Source organism: Pyxicephalus adspersus, chromosome Z, assembly GCF_032062135.1.
Source record: "Pyxicephalus adspersus chromosome Z, UCB_Pads_2.0, whole genome shotgun sequence".
In the NCBI taxonomy this organism is placed as follows: domain Eukaryota; kingdom Metazoa; phylum Chordata; class Amphibia; order Anura; family Pyxicephalidae; genus Pyxicephalus; species Pyxicephalus adspersus.
In genome coordinates this window covers 84,727,743-84,751,633 of record NC_092871.1, presented here as the reverse complement: position 1 = coordinate 84,751,633, position 23,891 = coordinate 84,727,743, and the positions used below count along the sequence as shown (strand labels likewise).

Genomic DNA, 23,891 nt, shown 5'->3' with positions numbered 1-23,891 from the left:
AACATTTCTTAATATTTACCAGAAATATAAAACCATTATGGTGCACCAAATGCCTTTGCAAATCCAGATATTATCTTGTTAATGTAACAAGGACATAATTTCTGAACTGTGCAGAAAGAATAGCTATGGGAGGGGCCTATTAACCCCACCCACTACAGGCTGCCTGTAGGAAACTACAGGGGAGGCGGAGACAAGACCAGTCACCCTGCACTTAAAAAGAGAGCAGCAGTGACCATTTTATATTACAGGAAGCTCCATCCCAGAAGGATTTTTTTTTGGAAGGAAATGGTAATATTAACATTATATAGGTTGGGGGTTGCTTTGTTTAGGCCTAGGGTGCATTCCTCCGCTACTGATATACATAATATTTGTAAAAATAAAAATGCTGATTTCCTAAGTTTTCAAAGTGGTCTCAGCTTTAATATATGCATGCTTGGACTGTACCTTTCACATTAGTTTATGTGAATATAAATTTGATTACTCATACACACGGAGGCTGGGGAATCAGATATGCTGTGTAACTGCATGTTGTGTTGTCACAGCTGCTATGGACAGGCTGTTACATGTCTCTTGTTGTGTTAATAGCACTGTGACTGTGTAAGTGAGCAGGAAGAAAACAGCCTACAAGCCCTTTAAGAACATTACTTGCATAATGCATGCTGTCTGGATTTACTTATAAACTATTCACTGTGTGAATGTTTCAAACTTCTCATAAAAGTTGCAAATAACACTCTTTCAAAGTTTTGTTTTCAGTGCAATTTTTAACTTTTATGAAGCCGGGAGAACGTGCCCTGCTTGTGCATGCTTGGGTGTAATTTTTATTCCTGGAATCATTTTTTTAAATTATTGCTTTATTTAAGGTTGGGTGAATGTTCTTTACAGTTAGAGGATTAATCTTTGAAGTTGTGGGAATGCTTTTTAAAATTGGGTGAATGTTCTCTGAAGTTTATTAAACTTGAAACCCCCAAAAAAATCCAAAGGAGATGAATCTTTAATTTAAAGGATACTTCCCCCACCTTTTAGATTGTAAACTCTTCTGGACAGGATCCTCTCCTCCTCCTACTGTTTATTAATAAAAATAATAATAATAAGAAGAAGAACAAGAGGGATGATATTTTCTCTTCTGAATGAATGTTTTTAGTACCATGTACCATGTACACAAAGGGTCTGATTTATTAAAGCGTGTGCATAACTTTGCAGCTGCAGGAACGCATGCATTTACATACATGCTCTTGCAACAAATACATGAATAATTTAAAATTGCTTTCAATATTAAGGGATTATTTTAGGTACTAAGAAGTTCTCAAGAACAAAGTCATATATGATAAAAATTGAAATAATACCCTGTGGACAAAAGACTATTCCTAGTGTATTGTTTAAATGTGATGTTGTTGCTTTTATTGAATAATTGTTAATGGACATTTTCAATTGTTTGTGGAAGAGAACCTCATATCACCTGAAAACTCTCTCTAAATGTGATATAAATTGGGAATGTGGTACATTAATTATTAAGACTTCTTTCATTTTCAAAGGAACAAATACATGTAAATGACCCCTTAAAAACAATTTTCAGACTTTCAACAATCATTGAAATAAAGGTGTGTTCACTAAAATAATTTCAAGATTTTTTTTTACCAGATTTTAAATTTGCATTTTACCATGTGTATAAAAAAGGCTTGGGAGCAAAAGGGTTAAGTAATGACCTTGATGTAATTGAATGAATGTGGCTCCTAAAATAGTGAAGCCATTGGATTGGCATGATTGGTTGTTAAAGGGGTAGATGTCAGTAATAAGAGCTCATCCAAGCCCTCCCTACACACCTCTGAGTATAAGAACATTTACATTACATAACATACTGCTTGCACAGCAATTTTTTTTAAGTTATATTGAAATTGTATATAATTCAGTCCCAAAATGTAAAACATCTGTCATAAATTGCATTGCCAGGATAAAAGCATAAGTATCAAATAGCATCAGATGGACCTGTAATGAGAAAAAACATAAAACAACCCATCCCCCCTTCTCCCAGGAGCCCCTATTAACTGCACATAATACAGAGAGCAGGCTCTATTCTGGGGGAATTTCTGAATTGCAAAGCAAAGTTCTTATTAAATTTGTACTTACCGGTAAATGAGCTGTAATCCCTAAATCTATATTTCATCCTGTTTGGCTCACTACATGCAATTTTGGAAAAAAAAAATGTGAACTTGTTACAAAGTTTCTTACTGTGGGATCCTATTACAGCGTTCCAGCCCACGTCACCCACTGACACTGTCCTGGCATAATATGGAGACAGTTGTCTACTTTTCCCCACTTCCTTGCCCCTTATTCAGAAATAATATGGTGCATTTCCCTAGGCAGCCAGCAGGTGGAGTGTAAGCTCCTTTTACATGTTTAACAGGCCAATTAGTCTTTTTTTTAGTTAATTGGTAACATTGGGTTCCTTTGGAGTACTCAATATAAAATGTTTTTAAAGTTTAAATTCATGATACTGCAGCTATACTGCCTTTAAATTTATTATACAAGAAGGTGACTTTAACTAATGCTGGACTCTTAAGATATACAATAATTCAGCTCTGTATTTATTAAACCATGTTTTATTTTTCTTAATTTTTTTAATAAAATTACAACATATCAGAAAAGTACATGTGACAAACATACATAACAAACATAATTTAACAATATAGCATCAGAATCCAACAAACATCCTAAAATAAAACCAGTTACAGGCCCAAAACCTGGTGCCTTTAGACATATCGCATTGCCCCTCAAGACTGAAAGAAAAAAAAAATAATATAAACACACCTAACAGTGGATATACCAATAGCGAAGGGCATCGTCAACTTGTGAATATATACATTAGAGCCTCTTATAGTCTGGACCCTTAATTGAGGTTGATAATTATTATTAATCATAAGCAGAAATATAACAATCAACAAAGTAGCCCTAGAGTGGGGCAGGACCAAAAATTCTATGACCAACATGTCTTAAATGTATAAGACATAATGTAAATAATGCATAAATGTAATTGAATCTGCGGGGATTCCATAAACCAGTCCCATGCGGACCATGTCAGCTTACATTGTTCTGTGCGGTCATTATCTTCTGCCCCTAGCATATCCATATGACGAAAACCCAATCTCTTATGGAAGGAACCCTTACTTGTTTCCAAGATCGCAGGATAAAGGCCCTAGCGGCCGTGAGTGAGAAAATGGCGTAGGAGGCCTTTCTTATTAAGTTTAAGAGAGCCCGGGATCATTGAAAGAAGTGTCATTTTGGGAATATTCGGGACCGAGGACCCGGTACACATATCATACAAATGGATTACTGACTCTCAAAACTGAAATATAAGTGGGCATTCCCACCATATGTGAAGTATTGTTCCTCTTTGTGTATGGCAGCGCCAGCATCTATCGGACTGTTGAACGGAAATACGATGTAGGTCCACTGGACAACAGTACCATCTAGATAGAACTTTATAGTTTGTTTCTTGGGCTTTACACATCAGTGCAAGTTTATATGTAAGTACGAAGGATTTCTCCCACTCCTCATCTGTTATCGACCCTCCCAAGTCACTTTCCCAATATCGCTTCTATATAGGAGGGGAAAAGCTAGAGTCCCCAATTAGCAGGCCATATAATACCGAGATTACAAACAAATGATGTTAGCTGTCTATATGAAAACCACAAAACCATCCTACCAGTATTAGGTGTATTCAGGGAGGAGAGGAGGAACCTGGCCATTGAGCAATATATCCTTAAGATATCGGTCATCCTAGCCCAACCAGGATAGAAAGTTAGATGTACCCATGGCTGGCAGGAATGCCAGGCTATCAAATAAAGGTATCATGGGACCAGGTTTTGTAGATAAAGAGCCTGATTTATTAGAAACATTTCAAACATGTAGGAGATCAGAGGTGAGCTTAGGCAATGGGGCAGTCTGAGATTAAAGGGAACAATCCACCCAAGGTATGGACTTAAGGTCAATTGGTGGAAGGGAGTTTTCTATCCTCACCCATTCTTTAGAGTCACTATTATGGAACCAATCCACCACTCGAACTAAGACCGATACCCAATAATAAAAACATAATATCAGGAACCCCTACCCCTCCTCTGACCTTCGGTTTGGCCAATATACGAAGTGCCAACTGGGGGCGCCTCGACTGCCACAAAAAATGGCGCACTAGACTGCAATTTATGTAAATAATTGGCCGGTATAGAGATTGGAACTGTTAGAAACAGATACAATAACTTTGGAAGTATATTCATTTTAAGAGTGTTGACCTGTGCAAAACAACCAAGCGGTAGAGAGGTATATTTCTGGAGTTCAGATTGGGGTTTACTATAAATGGGGGAGTAATTGTAGGAGAACAAGTTGGAGGGGTTGGAGGTTATCATCACACCTAAATATCTAATCACCTCTTTGCATATTCTAAATGACCCTTGTCCTGTTCCATTCTGAATATAGAAATAATTGGACAGAGAACCATTAACCCTCACTCGAGCCCTTGGTGAGAAATAGAGTGCTGATATTCTCGCAATCATAGTAGGACCAAGACCTACTTGCCTTAGTGATGAGTACAAGAATTGCCAGCTGACTCTATCAAAGGCTTTCTCCGCGTCAACCGAGAGTAGGCACATACGGGTACGGGTGGCATGAGCATATTGAGACAATAGAATAGTTTTAATGGTATTATCTCTCACCTCGCTCTTATATATAAATCCTGTTCCTTATGAATTAAGGATGGCATGTAATGGGATAACCTATTTGCTATTATTTTAGAAAACAAAATTAACATCCACATTTACCATGGATTTAGGTCTGTAGTTAGAGCATGCGGGTGCAAACCACGCGCCAATAGCCTGCCACATTTATCGCCATACTGATAAACCAGTTTACGGAAGCGGTATCTGTAGCCATAAAAATTCAAGCAGATGCGTCCTAACTGCTGTCAGTTCCAAAAATACATCAAGGGGCCATATTTTGCTTATGCAACTGCTCCAGCAAGTGTATCTTATCAGACGTAAGTTTGATGTCCTGAGTCCTAATCTTCTTAAGTCTAGCTCCGTGCTGTATTAGGACCCCCCTAAGGACCGCTTTCATAGCTTCCCATTGCGTGGTGGTGTCTGAGAAATTATCCCTTAGGAAATTAGCTATCATATCTAGGACTGCTGCAGCACATGGAGAGTCCTTGAATAATGAGTTATTACACTTCCAGGTCCATTTGCTAGGTCCTGCTTGCGGGTGTTGGAGAGTCAGCGTCACCGAGAAATGATCAGACCAGGGGCAAGAATCTATCAGTTGGGTGCCAATCAAGTGCTGGGTGACTCACTAGTATATAGTCAATGCGAGAATACATCGAGTGCAAGTGGGAATAAAAAGTATAATCCCTAGTGGTTGGGTGAAGTGTGCGCCAAATGTCCATTAACCTAAGCTCATACAGTTTGGATTGGAAAGAGTTTAATTTAGAGTAGGACATAGAAGTTTTCCCAGAGGATGTATCCAGATGGGGGTCAAGTACAAAGTTTACATCACCTCCCACTATGATAGTGCCTTCAGCCACTCCTTTTAACATTTACAAATATTGAGAAATGACCGTTGTGGGTTGCTGATTAGGTGCATAAAAGGAGGGGATAGTTAACGTTAAGGAATAAATATCTGCCCTGTGGGTCAGAATGGGTGTCTATTTGAACTGCTAGCAATTTAGAGAATTGCTATAGAGACTCCTTTCATTTTAAAATCGGGGTTAGAGATATGGAACCAAGTAGGATAATATTGGTTACGGAGAGCTGGGATCCGGTTTGTCTGAAAAAATAATATTTGTATTCTAGCTTTAGGTTGGGCATATAATAGTTGGGAACGCTTGTTGGGGCTATTAAGGCCCTTGGTGTTGGGAGAATGAAATTTCAAAACTTGTGGATGTGTAGTGGGTGGCGACATGAGGATAAGGAAAGGGAAAGGGGTCACCAGACAGGCGAGATGGGGTAACTTCTCGCTTGTGGGGTGAAAACTAAGGTGGGATCAAAATGTCCCAAACTACCGTCCGAAGTAGATGGTGGGCCTATGTGGGAGGAAGTGTCGGTCTGTGGCAGGAGGAGGTGAAAAGTCAAATCTAATCCTGCCCGGGGGAATCCGTAAGACCAAATGTATACAAAAAATATCAAACCAACATACCACAGCATTTAAACAACATCAATAAAAGACCATAAGAAAAACCAAACATGGGGCAAGAAAGATAAAATCAGAGATCCCAAAAGAAGCTTCCGAGACTTTAACTAGGTAGGTATATACTAATCAACATCAACGCATGCACATGAATCAGGTGGGCCCAAGGCCTACCAAAGCATGTAGGGGAGGAGGATGGGGCATTTTACACAACATCTATCCACTGGTAATCTCGGTAATATCCGCTCAAAAAATTGGTGGTTGAAATGCCAACTAATGGCTCTACTAAATTTCTAGGATGCCAGTGGAGAGAAATATTAAGGAACCAAAAGAGTATACAAATATGAAAGAAAAAGCCATATCTACCAATACTGGAACCCGAATGTTCAAAAGGTAGCCACTCTTGTCCATGTTGCTGATTCTAATAACAAAAACACTGCGAAAAAATAGGATAGGAGGGACTTGGGAATCATGCTGTTCAGTAGAGTATAAAAACACATTTCAGAATGGTGAACAGGGGAAAGCTTCCAATACTGGCAAACGATAAACAGAGCTGGAGTGTGATTATGGGTATCCAGTCACACCCACATTGTAAATTCCAGTAGTGAAATTGCGGCGACTGTCTATTGATATGGAATCAACAAATTAAGTAAAATTGAGATGTTTTCAGCAGGATTTAAAGATGTCATGAAGGGGATGGCTCTTCCTGGAGGCCAGAACCAGCCATATGATCCACTACGGCTTCTGGAGGTATAGGAGGTGTAGAAAGTAAGAGATGTTGCACATCATAGGAAGAAGCTACAGAGGGGCTTCTATGTAGGGAAGGCATTGCTGATGGCCATTCCAATAGAGTAACAGGAGGAAGCTACAAATCCATCAGTAGCTGAGGAAGATCCGTAGGAGATCGATAAATATGAATTTTGCCACCTTTGCGTATAATCAAGTGAAATGGATAATCTAATCCCCATCTATTGGGTATTTCCTTCTTTCAGAATCGCAAGTAGAGGCTTGAGGGCACGCCGTTGATCCAATGTAAAATTGGACAAATCTGATAGCAATTGAAGGCATGCACCTGCATATTTAATGGGCTCTGCATCTCTAGCTTTGCGCATAATATTTCCTTGGTCCTGTAAAAATGAGTCCTGCAAAGCACATCCCTCGGTCGCTGGGGATCTTTACTCCGTGGGCCTAATGTCCTGTGGAGTCTATCAATCTCTAGGTCCACATCGGGGGGTGCCCCTAACAGGGAGGCAAAAATAAAACAAACTGCAAAATGGAGACCTGAGTTAGGAGCAGATTCTGGAAGCCCCCGTATGCAAATATTGTTGCGCCTGCTACGATTTTCTGCATCATATTGGAGTAGAAATACCATATTAAGTTGAGCTTCATGTCTTTCAAGTATGGTACTGTGGGTTGCCACTTGATTAGTAAGATGCAACAGGCATTTTGCAACAAAAGCATGGTAACTGTAACTTGCTGTATAGAGCGCTGCATAGCCTGGAACTCTGATTTACAGCTCACTTCCAACCTGCCAATACTTTGTTCTAAATCATGTCTAGTGGGTAGGGCCCTAAGGTGAGCCCTCCAGTCCAGTTACAGAAGAATTCATGGAGAGAGATACCTTTTCTATAGAAGCAGGGGTAGTCGAGCTCCAGGTTAGAGAGTTGGAAATGCTGGCCGTATGAACATGAGCCTCTATTGTAGTCCCAATAGCAGCTGTAGCTGTGAAGAAGCTGCTGGTCAGCTTGCCGAGCAGCTGCACTCCTATTGCTTCAGTCGCGGCCTGTGATAGCTGTAACTTGCTGTATAGAGCGCTGCATAGCCTGGAACTCTGATTTACAGCTCACTTCCAACCTGCCAATACTTTGTTCTAAATCATATCTAGTGGTTAGGGGCCTAAGGTGAGCCCTCCAGTCCCAGTCATCCTCACCTGTTACAGTAGAAGTCATGGAGGGAGATACCTCTTCCATGGAAGCAGGGGTAGTTGGGCCTGGATTGGAAAGTTGGGGATGCTGGCTGTATGAAGATGAGCCTCTACTGTAGCTGTGAAGGAGCTGCTGGTCAGCTTGCCGGGCGACCGCACTCCGATTGCTTTAGTCGTGGCCTGTGGTAGCTGTAACATGCTGTAAAGAGCGCTGCATAGCCTGGAACTCTGATTTACAGCTCGTTTCCAGCCTGCTGATATTTTGTTCTAAATCATATTTAGTGAGCCCTCCAGTCCCAGTCATCCTCACCTATTACAGAAGAAATCATGGAAAGAGATACCTCTTCCATAGAAGCATAGGTAGTCGGGCTCTGGATTGGAAAGCTGGGGATGCTGGTCGTATGAAGATGAGCCTCTAATATAGCCCCAATAACAGCTATAGCTCTGGAGGAGCTGCTGGTCAGCTTGCCAGGCGGCCAAGCTTCTTTTGCTTCAGTTGCGGCCGTGTAGTTTACTAGAGGCTGCAGCTTTGTGGCCTGGTCCCTCACAGAGGGGGTGCCGGGGGAAAACAGGCTGTCGAGCCCGCCTGCTGCACTCCCGCTGCTGGCGGGTTGATTCTTCTGGTTCCCCTTCCTTGGTGCAACCCTGGCATTGGTGTAGAACAGGAGGAACAACCCTGTAGTACCATAACTCACCCAACTGCTTTGTGATTCCACTAAGTTTAAACAGAAAACCCTGAAATGACAGCTTCATGACAGCAAAATAATCAACTTCAGCAAGGACAAAGGATTTCTCAGCTCCCAGCACTGCCTCTCACACACTATATTGGCACAAATGGGGTAAAGTGGGTTGGATGATCATTGTAGTCTATCTGAAAGTAAAAAAGTTTAGCTCGAGGAATTTTCTGCGGATTTTAATGCTTGTTGTTTGGAAGTCATAGTGTGGTAAAAAATTAGACTAATTGCTTTTAGGACAGAAGAGTACTATCTACAAAAATGCCAAAAGAATGCCATAGTTGGAGTTCAACTTTAACACAACATGTTTTTCAGAAGTGTTATTCCTTTGCTGTTAAATCATTTATCTCTTCTCATTCCAGTGAACCCATGCTGCTATTTCCCATGCCAGCACAAAGGTGTGTGCGTGAGATTTGACCTGGACAAATACGAATGTGACTGCACTCACACCGGGTATTATGGAAGAAACTGCACTATCCGTAAGCTATGAAACTGACGTCTTTATCATATCAAACAGTCGTTTCCTGTAATGGAATAGAAACTCTTGAGAAACTCAGCAGTTTTGGAAAGAACAGTTAAATACTGCTGCGTTCTGCAGGGCTGGTGGATGAAACTAGAATGTTTTTTTTACAGAACATGGATAATGTAAAGAAAGGGCTATGAGATGCTTTATTTTGTGTTAAATCAGAATTCAGGGGATGAAAAAAATATTCATGTTTGCAGTAGTTTCCCGCTCCCATAATAAGGGTAAACTACTTGTTTTGGCTGGAAAAAAATAGTATATTTATTTCATTTTCCTGCAGACTTCCTCCTCTTTGTGCAACCGTTCCTCCAATGTCTGCTACCATTGCTGGCAAACAGGTGTGGGTCTTTAATGTAATCCCAAAAAGTGTAGGACCAGCAATCCTGCATTGTATGGGAAGTCTTGAACCCACATCCCAGGATCTCAGGCACTGTATTACCTTATCCTTCATGGCCCAGGTGAAAAGAGACCTTAAAGTGGGAAGGGATTTTTCCTTGCCAAAGTTCAGCTTTAAAAGTCATACTAATTATTTTATTGGAAAATATGTGAAGGTTCTTTGCATTGCATTTCATTGCATTGCATTTCTTTGCATATGTAATCCTTCTTGCTTTCTTTCCCTTCCTTTTTTTCTTTCTTTCTCCCTCATTTATCCTTTCCTCCTCTTCCTTCCTCTTTGTCTTCCTCCAACTTTTCTTTTCTTCTCCTTTCCTTTTCTTTCATTTGCTTTTCCTTTCTTTCTTTGCTCTTCTTCTTACTCTCACTTTAATTCTCTTTCCTTTGTTCTTTTTCTCTTTATTCTCCTCCCTCTTTATCTGTCTCTCTTTTTGCTCCCCCTTTCTCTCTTTGCGATCTTTCTTACTTCTTACTGCTATCTTTCTTTGTTTTTTTCTTTCTCTCTTCTCCCTCTTTGTCTTCTCTTTCTCCTATTGCTCTCACTTTCAATGTTCTCTCTCCTTTTTGTCTCTCTCTCTCTCTCTCTCTCTCTCTTTCTTTCTTTGTTTCTGTCTTTCTTTCCTCCCTCTCTCTTCACTCTCGTTTACATTCACTGTCTTTTATTCATCTTTTTTTCTCTCTAATTGTCTGCCTTCCTCTTTTCTTTTCATTTCATTTTCTTTATCTTTCCCTCTCTCTCTTTCTTCTTTTTTCTTTCTTTCTTCTCTTTCACTCTCTTCACTCCCATTTACATTCTCTGTCTTTTATTAATATTTTTTCTCTCTCTCTTTGTCTTCCTTCCTCATTTCATTTCTTTTCATTTCCTTTTCTTTCTCTCTTTTTGCTCCCCTTCTCTCTTCGCTTTTGCTTTCAATCTTTCTCCTTTCTTCTCTCTCTATTTTACTCTGTCATTGTCTTTTTTCCTCTTTTATCCACTCTGCTTTCTCACTTTCATTCTCTTTCCTTTCTTCTCTCCTTCTTCCTCAGTTATCTGTTTCTCTATCTCTCTATTTCCTCTTTCCCTCCTTTTTTAGTTTTTGCTGTTTCACTTTTTTTCCTTTTTCTCTCTTTCAGCTTTTAAGAATGTCCAAGGGCCATATAAAAAAAAAAAAAGAAAAAACTGCATGTGGCCAAAAAAAACCAAACCCCACCTCTCCTATAAACCCGGTAGTATGCAAACAATAAACATGCAATCTCAGGCTGTAGCATTGCTGACATATTTTTGGCTCTGACTTTCCATGCACATGTAATAAAACCCCTAAAGAATAATCACCAAATGTTTTACTTGACCTCTCATTCACTCTCAATAAATCTTCTCTGGCAGTCATTTTAAACACACTTGATATTAAGTAGGTATTGGAGAAACACATCTGCCTGTCACTGTTTATTTATATGTCAGAGAGGAAGGTTGGATATTGAGATAAACAGCCTGTAGGCATACATCCTCTGACACCATTAGGAAAAATGTTAAGTTTATGATGATCTCCCATTCTGAGGGATGATTTTGCATTAAAACATTTGCGTAGCACCTACCTGGATCGGTGCAAAATCTATACACATTTGAAGAAGGTTGGGGTCCTGGGCGATTGTCCAGTTTATTGTGCCCTAAAACTGACCCTGATCAAGGTGAGATGACCTTGTGACACTAGTAATGGTATTTATTATTACAAAGTATTTATATAGCACCAACATATTACACAGCACTGTACAAAGTCCATAGTCATGTGACTAGCTGCCCTACAAAGAAGCTCACAATCTAATGTCCTCCCATAGTCATATGTCATTATTACAGTCTAAGGTCAATTTTGGGGGTAAGCAAAGTAACCTAACTGCATGTTTTTGGAATGTGGGATGAAACCAGAATACCTGGAGGAAACCCCCACAAACACAGGGAGAACCTGCAAACTCCATGCAGATAGTGTCCTGGCCGAGATTTCAACCTGGGACCCAGCGCTGCAAAGGCCAGAGTGCTAACCACTGAGCCACTGTGCTATCCATGGGTATTTGGGTATTTAGGTATTTAGAACATGGCAGAGATGACTAAATGAAGGAAATTTGAGTTCAGGTTTGCTTTAAATAGTCTTTCATAGGAAAATATGTATGGGGAAGCTCCATGATTTTGAACACTACAAAGGCCAGCCTACATGGATGTAGGGAAGTGACACAAGGAAGTGTCTCTTTAGTGGCCAATTAACATTTTTTCAGCATCTAACAGCTAGAAGTCTATTGGTACCAGCTGGAAGTTTATTGGTACCAGATGGAAACTTGTTGGTACTAGCCAATCAGCACTTGACTAAATTTAGCAAATGAAACGATTTGCACAATTATGAGGAGTACCAAAGGAATGTGTATTGAATTTATTGTACTGTTTTTCTCACGCTATGGAAACACTCATAACCATACTTCAATTATTCAAATATAAAGATATTGGTGGATTAGAAGAACACAACTATTAATAAAGCAATTTATGACAGATGATGGACAAAGATCAAAAAAACAAACAAAAACCCTACAATGGACAAAGCCCTACACTGCTTTCCATATCTGTTTGGAAAACTATGGTTAATTAGGAAATACCCCTATATACAGTAATTTAACTTTTATGGCTTTTCTAAAACTTTTTGACTTTGAAGGAACCTTGGAAAATTGTAGTGTCCTTCTACACTGGTGCTCATTGCAGTAAAGAACTGACCTCTGCACTGGCACTGCAGTAGTGACTTACTATAGATGTTAGTTATATCAGAGATAAAGCTACCACTGCTCAAACAACCTCTAGGATTTCACGGAACCCTGGTTGAGAAAGCTTAGACTAGAACAGTCATTCTCATCCGAGGTCTCATTGTCCAATTGACCTCTACGGTTCCTTCAGAGGTTGCTAGAGGTTCCTTAAATCTTGATGATGCCTAAATAGTTATTGTTCCAACACCACCTGGTAGAGCCATCTGCATGGCACCTGTAGATATTTTTTAGGTATGTACAACTGTAATAGAGATTTCTTCCCACTGGCCACCAATGTAAGAGAATTTTATTCGCATTGACTCTCAAAAAATTGGTTTTAGTAGGGGTTCCCTAAGACTTGAAAAATATAAGGCTTAATGTTGAGGTTATAAGGATTATTGCATTATTGTGTTGCATTATAAAGGTAAAGAATGGCTGGGCTGGAAGATGTTCCCAAAAATTGGCCAAATTTGGTACCCATAGCTAACCATTCCAGATACTGTAACATAGAATCATTGAACCGTCCTTCCAACATAGACATTAATGTATCAATTTTTCAAAAAGAATCTATTATGAATACAATACTTCTCTGATAATTAATTTAGAATTCTCCATTTTTTTCCTTTATACAGCTGAATTGTTGTCCAGAATTCGTGAATTCCTGCGTCCAAGCCCTTCATTTTATCACTACATCTTGACCCGCTTCAAGTGGTTTTGGGATTTAATAAATGCTAGTTTTATCCGCGATACCATTGTTAGGCTCGTTTTAACAGGTAAGATGTCTCGAGGCCCATTTAGGCTGAACTCCAGGCAAATATAATGGACACAAAATGAATGGATCTCCATAATTATTCTTACATCATTATATGGATGAATTAAATATTAGCAATGTAATAGCCTCCAGTGAATGATTACCCCCCTAATGGATAATTCCTACCAAGCAAAACCTGGGTTCCTCCACAGGGTGCTAGGGGTTTCTTAAAATCTAGTACAATGATCTTAAAATGGATAATTACTACATAGTTCTGGGGCCAACACCACTTGGTTGAGCCAGCTGGATGACCTCTATTACTTCCTTTATGGATGCCTGATAACCAAGGCCCAACACCAGTTGCCACTTTTTTCAACTATGACATTATAGAAACAGCAACCAGGAATCTAAAAGTGGGGAACAAAAATGGGAGCTCAAAGGTGTCCTCAATAGAAGGTTCTGGGAGTGTTACATCACAAAAAGACACTTTAAACATTTGCACACCTAACCTTGTAACACTTCGGAAGGGCCCTTTTTTTTCAGGGGGGCGCATTGGCTTTATTTGAACGTTCCCCATTGGGTTGGAGGTTGACATTATAGAGTTTATTTTATTTGCTCAAGAATCATTATCTGAACATTACTTTTTGTATCCTTTGCAGTGCGATCAAATCTGATACCCAGCCCCCCTACGTATAACTCGGCCTATGATTACATTAGCTGGGAGGCATACTCCAATGTAAGCTACTTCACGCGAGTTCTACCCCCCGTGCCTGATGATTGTCCTACACCAATGGGAACCAAAGGTAAGAAATCTGCATAGTACATTGACAGTAGGTATTCAGGTATTCAGTAGGTATTCTGTATTCAGACAATTTGTATGTTTTTTTTATATTTTATAGTATTGGCACTTCAACTGAAGCTTCAGATATTTTTTTTTCTTATGGTGTTGAGTCATCTCAAGTGCCCCAATCATTTGGTCAAATTCGGGGCTGGAAGGTTTACAGGGTCATCCAACCTTTTTTCCAGTGGCCAGGCAGTCAGAGACATCCCCTGTAGCCCGTCGGACTGACAGCCATCCTAATATAGCTGTCCAGTGACACCTAGTCCCTTTGAATGTAATGTGTAAAGAGGGACAGTTTCTCCAAATTAGGGAGAGTTGGGAGATATGAAGAGGGACGGTCTTTCTAAATCAAGGACAACTGTGTAGTATATAAATCAGGGGCAGTTGTGGGGTATGAAGTAGGACAGTCCCTCCAAATCAGGGGCAGTTGGGAAGTAAAAAGAGGGACAGTTCCTCCAAATCAGGGGCAAGTGGGAGGTATGAAGAGGGACAGTGCCTCCAAATCAGGGGCGGGTAGGGGGTATGAGGAGGGACAGTTCCTTCAAATCAGGGGCAGTTGGAAGGTATGAAGAGGGACAGGCCCTGCAAATCAGGGGCAGGTGGGGGGTATGAAGAGGAACAGTCCCTCAAAATAAGGGGCAGTTGGGACGTATGAAGAGGGACAGTCCCTCCAAATCAGGGGCAGGTGGGAGATATGAAGTAGGACAGTCCCTCCAAATCAGGGGCAGGTGGGGGATATGAGGAGGGACAGTCCCTCCAAATCAGGGGCCGGTGGGGGGTATGAAGAGGGACAGTCCCTCCAAATCAGGGGCAGGTGGGAGGTATGAAGTGGGACAGTCCCTCAAAATCAGGGGCAGGTAGGGGGTATGAGGAGGGACAGTTCCTTCAAATCAGGGGCAGTTGGGAGGTATGAAGAGGGACAGTCCCTCCAAACTAAAGTTGGGAATGATAATGCTTATATTGCTCTGAATTCTATTTCAAACTACACATTTTGACTCTCTTACGATTAGTTAGTGCTCGGAGGTGGCAAGATGTCCTCTGAGTCAACAATTTAGATCACTGTGAGTGGGCAGTCCGGTCTGCCAGACGTGTCTGTGCAATGATTGCTCATTTCTGTGAGTCATTTCTGTTTGATTTAAATTGTTATGAAAGAGGAATTCCATTAAGCTCAATTTGTATCTCAGTGGAAACAAAAGCCATTCCATAAATAACAGGGAACCCTATAACCCTTTCTAACAAAAGAAACAAAAAACTGGAAACATTTATAAGTGATGTGTTTCTGCTCCTACTGAGCTCACTGCATGACATTTCATTTAAAAAAAAATATTGTTATAACCTTTTCAATTCTTTGTTACATCTCAGTGCTGCTGATCCCACTTCCTGTCTACTTGCACCTTAGCAATGTCTACATGGAGTTTTTCCAGAACAGGTTTCCTGATGGTGACAACAGTAGACCAGGTCATCTATCAGTATTTGGGACTCATTGTGGCCCTTGTAGACTAGAGTTGCCCCCCTAGTAGACAGTGATACCTGATGGCCCCTTTAAAATTGACCCCATGTAGTCAGGTTCTAGTCTGCACATTATCTGTTCATTTGCAGCATAATCTTTGTAATTTCTTTATTCATTTGCTTTGAAGCCCAATCTCATATTTTTTGCTTGGTATACAGTGTACAGACACCATGCTGGAGAGCCAGACCGCTGCTTGAGCACAGGGCTTAGTCAGCCACGCCCCCTGCATTGTACACCAATCAACAACACATGGGCATGCAGGGGGCATGTCAGACCTCTGCTTGATGTAAGAGCAGTGGTCTGGCTCTCCAGTGTGCTGTCAGTACAAGGCAGCTTTCTACAGTGTTAAGACGATAACAAAATAACCATATTGCAATTTTTATTATTGTAGTTATAAAACGCCAACAGACTATGTAGCAAAGTTCATAGTCATGTGACTAACTGTTCTTCCAAGAGCTCACAATCTAATGCCCCTATCATAGTTATATGACGGGGTAGGGATTATTTTGCTGGGATTCCAATATACTGTTTTTGGGGTGTGGAAGAAAACTGGACCACCTAGATTAAACCCATGCAAATGTCAGGAGAACATACAAACTCCATGTGGATAGTTTGCTGCTCAAGATTCAAAACTGGCACCTTAATGTTGCAGAAGCAAGCACACACACCACTAAGTCAGCATGCTAAATGTATAACAAGTAAAAAATGTTTGGACAGGAAGTCAATCATGGGCCTGAACCATCTCTAGCTTATACTACAAGGTTTCCTCATTCACACGTCATTCACACACAGAGTTGGGTGATGAGTAATATTAAAGGTCTCTGTATCCAGAATTCAATGATGACACCAGCTGCCGTGCATTCATATTTCTCACTTTTGGGGATTATTACTTCTTTCCTGGAAATGTGGAAACCATTTCCAGATCATTAGAGCATGACCTAATGAAAAAAAAATGTGATGGCGTTATTGGAAGTCAGAGTAAACCAGAGCCATTTATTACGCCTTATCTCAGTTATGGTGAATGTGTTTGTTGACTTTATTCCGACCCAGGAATCTGCAGATACTTGTGCAGCGCATTCCCAAATGAGACTGCAAGGTGTGGGAGCCTCCTATACACTGATGGGTGGATATCCTGCATAAATCTTTTCACTCAAGATTCACTATAAATATACAATTTTAAGAAATCGGAATTAAAAAATGTATGAATCAACTTTTTTTAATTTTGTAATTTATTCCAAAGTGAAAAATGTGTGAATTGTAAATGCTTTTATTTGCTATTTTTGAGAATTGATTTTTTTTATTTGACATCTGCTAGATATATTCCAGATGTATAAATGGTGTGTCGAGCCTTATAGGGTATTTATAGTGGAGAATCAGCAACATATTCTGGCGGGGAATGGACTTGGAAGATTCTTAACCAGAGATTGTTGCTAAATGTCAAATTGAACACTAGACGTCTTAGAGTCCATTTTACTTTAAAAGTAACCGCAGTCTGTGTAGAAAAGCCTGGCATTCTGCAGGACCCTTGCTCTCCGTATGGACAAGATTGGGAACCAATCTGTTGCGCTGCATTCACATGTGCTTACATAATGATAGATGGAAAGAGCAAGATGGACAGAGAGTTACCGCTAGCTATGTTGCATGCCCACCTCAAGGTGCCAGCAGGGTTCAGACAATCCAAGATGCTCTTGCTAATTATAGCTGCATTAAAGATGGAGTGTGCACAAGGACATGTTTCACATAAAAATGCTTGATCTTTGTGAAACCAGTTGGGTTTTCATAACTTTCCTGAAAAACCTATGAAGAGCAAGAGCAATTCATATTGTAATGTGTAGACCAGATACAGTCTAAGGCCCATGGTGAGCAGAAGGTTGACTTCAAGGTTGACTTACACTAGCTAACCACAGGCTGGTGAAATTGATGTATGCAGACAGAAAGCAAAGGAGATTTGCAGAACTGAGCTCAAGTTCTGTTAGCCAGCTCTCTCCTTCTACCAACAGGGCAGGGTCCTCTCCTCCTGTATCACTGTCTGTATTAGTCTGTCATTTGCAATCCCTATTCATTGTACAGCGCTGCGTAATATGTTGGCGCTATATAAATCCTGTTTAATAATAATAATAATAATAATAATACTGCTCATCATCACACAAACCGGCATCTAAATTCTGCTGTGCAGGGAATGCATGAGGCTGATAGACACATTCAGGTGAAACACTGCTTGCATATTAAAAAAAAGGAAAAGTGTTTTAATGAATATAGATCTGAAATAACTTGTAAATGTTTTTTTTTTTTTTTTTTTTGGATTCAGAATCTATTTGCTGATGTTTTCTTCAATTCAATGTAATATGTATTTATCTTTATAGGAAAGCTGGAACTGCCCAACTCTACATTGCTGGTGGAGATGTTCCTTAAAAGGCGCCAATTCATCCCCGACCCCCAGGGCAGTAACCTCATGTTCGCCTTCTTCGCTCAGCATTTTACGCATCAATTTTTTAAGACGTTCGGAAGGATGGGGCGCGGCTTCATCAAAGGATTCGGTCATGGGGTAAGTTGCACTTTGGTTTCTCCGCATTCCACTTTAGATATCTGCTGTGGATGAAAAACATTTCTGCAAGAAGCAATTAATCATGGGAGAGGAGTCTTGATATCACTTAGTGAGCAGACCTCCCTGTTAGTGCCTGTTGGAAGGTCTGGTGTAGGGTGATTCTGCTTATATTGGCGGCTGCCAGGTACGGTTGAAGCTCCAAAGTCTGGCATGCAGTTAATTAGCAAAACCTGGGTTTTGACTGCTAAGATAAAATCTAATTAGTGTTGTAGAAGGTAAGCCAGAGAATGCTTCTCATTCCTAGAGCTCTTTCAGGAAATGCTTAGGGTACTCATGGACAACCTTTATAGCATTCCAAGTTCCTGCACCCCCTGCTATTCTGTCAACTGAAACCCAATTTTCCTTCATTTAAAAATGGACCTGCCTATGGAAGTTGGATTGTTGAAATCCTGCCATTTTTAGAGTAGAAATGGTCACAGGAGACCAATGTGGGGGACAGGAGGCCATTTATAACAGGGAGCACCCATACTATTCATACAAATTGGGGCACCCCATGGAGAAGAGAGAGTTTGATGATTCAAAGAGTGATGTGACTTTGACTGGTTACATTACAAGAACCATCGGGTTCCTCCACAGGGTCCCTTGAGCTGTTGCTAATTGACTATTCGTCAGATCGTGCCTGCCGTGTTTTGGGCCCAACACCACTTGGAAGAGCCATTGGTTTGATACAAGTAATCTTTTTAAGAATCTATAACGGTGGCATTTTGAACCACCACCTTGTTCACTCAATGAACAATGTAATTAGGGTTTTTTTCAGGGACCACCAAAAATTACATTTTACAGGGGTTCTCTAATACCTGATTAATATTGTATAAATTATTTTAGGGGTTCCTCTGGAGTAAAAAGGTGGAAACATTATGCCATAAAACGTCACTGAGTTACTGGGGATCATCACGTTCTAGATGGAGGTACCCAGCAGCAGTTTTGAGGCTGTTGGATATCTACCAAATTGTGCAAAAAAATGTCTAAAACTAATTAAAATGCACATTATCTTTTAGAAATAATGGTTTGATGAGAGGGCCTTTTTGTCCCTTTTATCCCTCTTATCCCTTATCCCTGAACCAAAAACAAAATTAAAGGGTTGGCTGGGCTTTTACTTTAAAGTTCATTTGGAAATGAAGAATAACAGTAAATGTGTAGCAGCAGGAAAAACATGAAAAGTAATCACAGCTGTGCTTATACTGTGTGCATGTTTTATTATAATAAAACGTTTCCTGTAAGGAGTATTAAGTCACCAATAACAGCCAAATGTCTCGTCCAGCTTATTCCTGTTACATTTTATTTACCCTAAAATCCATTCATTTCCTCTTGGTTTTAATGCAGTAGCTGAGATTTGCTTCAATGTTCTAGCAAAAAGCATAACATACATTCGTGCAAAAACACAGAAATTCGCAACAATGGAAGTATTCATACAGATTGAATATACAATGTGGTATCAACAGGCATGCTGTTTACAGTTCTCAGAGGAGCTCAGAAACACTGCAGTCTAATGCAAACACCATAGTCACCGTCCAATATCCTCACATAGTCACAGTCTAATGTCCCACCATAGTCACAGTCTAATGGCCCCACCATAGTCACAGTCTAATATCCCCACCATAGTCCCAGTCTAATGTCCCACCATAGTTCCAGTCTAATGTCCCACCATAGTCACAGTCTAATGTCCCACCATAGTCTCAGTCTAATGTCCTCACCATAGTCACAGTCTAATCACCATAGTCACAGTCTAATGTCCTCACCATAGTCACAGTCTAATGTCCTCACCATAGTCACAGTCTAATGTCCTCAAAATATTCTTAACACGGTATTTCAAATTTGAGTGAAATGGAAAACATCAGTGATGAAAGCTAAATATTTATTGCTGTTCTCTAGCTGGGTAAAGAGGTCATGTAATTAACAAATCCTATTTTCAGCATAATGTCGATATAAATATCTCAATGTCAGTGGTGCTGAAACCCCATCCAGCTCATCATTATTAATGTGTCCACTCCTCTGTATAATTCTGACATAAATTACCAATTACTTTAGATTTATTAATTTTCTTTGTTTTGTCTGTTTGTCTACACATATCAGGCAGGGGGGCATATTCATTTTCTTTCCCATCAGCTAATTCTGCATGTTGATCAGATCGCAATCTGTTTCATAGGTTGACCTCAGCCATGTCTATGGGGAGACTCTGGAACGTCAGTATGCACTTCGACTCTTCAAAGACGGAAAGTTAAAGTATCAGGTGTGTGAATTGAGACATACCTAGTGAATCTATTTTAGTTCATCTGTGTGTATCATAGACAGGTACCACATCAAGTTACTCCTTTAACTATGTAAAATCCCCCTGTGTGATCACACATTCCCCCTCCCAGACACTGCAGCTTACAGTGGGAGGGGTTTTTAGGGGTGTAAATCCTGGAAAACAGTGGGTGTGGCTGGGTGTGGCCAAATGGTGATTGACAAGCTGCCAATGCAGCAATGCTGATAGCTACTCTCCAAAACATCTTCTCCTATTATAGTGCAAGCAGGATGAGTCTAACAACAGTGACAACTCTGCATGGAATTCAGGTGCAATGCAGCATTGTTGTCACACCATCACAGCCAGCTGCATTGGATAGACTTCACTAACAGACCTAACAGATATTTGTGGGACTTTACTGGGTTGTGGCTAGGGGAAAACATATTTTTGTGGGAGGGAAAATGTATGGTGAGGCACTGCTCAGTCCCAGTTTAAGTACTTGATGTTGACTTGATATTGGCCCTTTTTAATCCCCTTAAAGCAGCACTAAGACTGGAAAAGGGCTAAGCAGCACAAAGAGACAAAGATCAGTGTGCTAACAGGGAACTTGCTGATTGAAGAGGAGAGAGCAGAGTGACAGAGAGATGACCTCAGAAGTCTGCTAAACAAAGAGTTGCGGAGTCCCAGGAGAGCTTAAACTATGTTTTAGTGGGTTTGGGTTGCCAAGCCTGTTATATTCAAGAGTATAGAGAAAAAAAGAAGAGAGAGAGCAGGCTTTTTGATGGCAAGGTACAACAATATAGTTTTAATGTTTTTTGTTCAAAATTAGCTCCTAACAGAGTCCAACTGAACACTATTGCATAACAAGATTCTAAATTAGTTTAGTGGTATTGCAAAATTATAGGTGGTCACATTCAGTATATATAATACAATCAAATCTCAAATTCCCCAACCCATTTCGCCATTAAGCTTCCTCGGGGGATTGCTTGAGATAACCGTAAATGTCAAACCACTTTGTCAAGGGGAGAGTAAAAACAAGTCAAGTGTCACCGTCACTGTACCCCAAATTAGGAATTTATGAATCTATTGGTCCAAGAGTCTCAAGAATGGTAAAACTCATGGACATCATTAGTGATCAATAAATAAGATTGAAGATTAAGAGCTTCAGAGGTATTGGAGAGAAGGTTTGTTCTTGGGAAATGCTTGTATTGAGTAATACTGAGATCAGTATCAAAGAATTCAGTGATCATAAATGATTCACCTTAGATGGTGTGTATGTAGCAGTCAGATGTAGATGATGTGAAAAATTTTTTTTTGGAGAAACGTTGGTGGTCTGAGTGGAGTAAGGCACGGGACGCTGACAGCCAAGCCGAAATTCCAAATTTGGGGTTCAGTGACAGTGACACCTGACAGATGTTTTTACTCTCACCTTTACATAGTGGTTTGACATTTACGGTTATCTCAAGCAATCCCCTGAGGAAGCTTAACGGCGAAACGCGTTGGTGAATTTGAGATTTGATTGTATTATATATATTGAATGTAACCACCTATAATTTTGCAATACCACTAAACTAATTTAGAATCTTGTGCAATAGTGTTCAGTTGCTATTTTCGAACACAAAACATTAAAACTATATTGTTGTACCTTGCCATCAAAAAGCCTGGTCTCTTTCTTTTTTTTTCTTTATACTCAAAAGTCTGCTACTTGTCCTTCACTCTCCAATCACAGGGCTGAGGTAAGTAGACACAGGTTAGGTATGTGGCTTTACCCCGAAAGCACCATATATCCGTTGTTTGGGGTAATAAAGTGGTACCGTAGATTTAGTATTACATTACAAAGTTCACTAACATTTGTCCATACCAATTTCTAACACAAAACTAACACAATGTGTTTCTTCATGGATTTTTTTGCACTTCAGATAATAAATGGAGATATGTATCCACCAACAGTGATCGAAGCTCCCGTTCACATGATCTACCCAGAGCATATCCCCAAAGAGAAGCAGCTTGCAATGGGGCAGGAGGTATTTGGGCTTCTGCCTGGATTAATGATGTACGCTACGATTTGGCTCCGTGAGCACAATCGGGTGTGTGATGTCCTAAAGAAGGAACATCCCACATGGGACGATGAGCAGCTCTTTCAAACCACAAGACTTATTCTCATTGGTAAGCCTCTGTGCATCTTCTAATTCAATGGAGTTCCTCAGTTGCTTTAAACACCATTTGTACTTTTACTAAATCTATTTAAGTCTTTTTTAAATATTCCAATAGAACTAAATTGAATATCAGTTGTTTGCAATCGAATCTAATCTGAATATCAACATTGAAACATTTTGTCTATCCTTGGAATCAAATAGTTAGTAAACTTGTAAAAAAAAAAAAGGTAATTTTTGCCCTTATAAGGAATTATTACAGTAAAAATGTGATATTTGTATGTTTATACTCCTTTTATCAATACATTGCTTTCATTTTATACATTCTTAAGCTGCACAATCTTTTCCAGTGACAAAGGACTGCACAAAGCAGGAACGAGTGCTGTACATACAGAACTGTTCTGCTCTATAGAGAGAGGGGAGTGGGAGAACGACGAAGCAGCACCCCGCTGTGCTCTTTCCCCCTTTCCTTGCAGTAGGATCGTTCTTCGTCCATTGTCCGAGGATTCGGACAGTCGTTCGGACGATGGGCGCTGTACACACACCAGATTCTCGTTCGATATCAGCCCTGAGCTGATTATCGAGCGAGAACCATTGGACATGTGTACGTAGCTTAATTCTCTTGCTCTGAACAAATAACTATTTAAGAGATCATTATCCTACATTTACCTAATTTAAGAAAGATAAGAAGAGAAGTGTGTTCCCCTTACTAGAGTTTAACAGTGAAGATTGAGCCACCTCTTTGATTAGTCTAAATTGAACATTCAAATCAAAGGAGGGAAAGAAAGAGGTTTTGGGCTTGCAGATAGTTTTGAGAAACAAAATTGTTGTATTTAAACACATTTAGTAAAGTAAACAAGTTTAGACAGATCTATACCTCATAACTGTTTGACACTTCACAGTATATGGGTAACAATGTACATACGTATATTCAAGGAATACAAAAAAAGGGTATTGAAGACCATGCTTAAAGTGTAATGAATCCAATGCGTTTCGCCACAAATGGGCTTCCTCAGGGATAATATAGTAAGCAAGCTTAACGGTCCCAGGTCAGGAACACTTTAAGTACTCTAAGCAGTTCTAGGACTGGGTGTGGGGGGATATAGGTGACCCCAAAAGAAAGATGGTTTCATCCAAACGTGCTTTAGAGCAAGTCAAAAGCAGGGACGGTCAATTAGCCCTCCCATTCCTGGAAACAGGAGTTGTAGATAGTTGCAAAGGTGTTGAAAGTATCAAAAAGCTCCAAAAAAAAAAGTAAGATGCTGCAAGCCAGTCCTAGAACTGATTGGAGTACTCAAAGTGTTCCTG

At 40.1% G+C, this 23,891-nt stretch overlaps 1 protein-coding gene across 1 annotated transcript in view; it reads left to right on the top strand.

Annotated features, from left to right (window-relative positions):
* Positions 1–23,891, top strand: part of PTGS1 (prostaglandin-endoperoxide synthase 1) — a 38,289-nt gene that overhangs the window by 7,215 nt on the left and 7,183 nt on the right. Inside the window, exons 3-8 of the mRNA XM_072429449.1 lie at positions 9,186–9,302; positions 13,129–13,269; positions 13,907–14,050; positions 17,962–18,143; positions 20,350–20,433; positions 22,350–22,596. Of these exons, the coding sequence (XP_072285550.1) occupies positions 9,186–9,302; positions 13,129–13,269; positions 13,907–14,050; positions 17,962–18,143; positions 20,350–20,433; positions 22,350–22,596 (915 nt within the window). The remainder of the gene's footprint in view (positions 1–9,185; positions 9,303–13,128; positions 13,270–13,906; positions 14,051–17,961; positions 18,144–20,349; positions 20,434–22,349; positions 22,597–23,891) is intronic.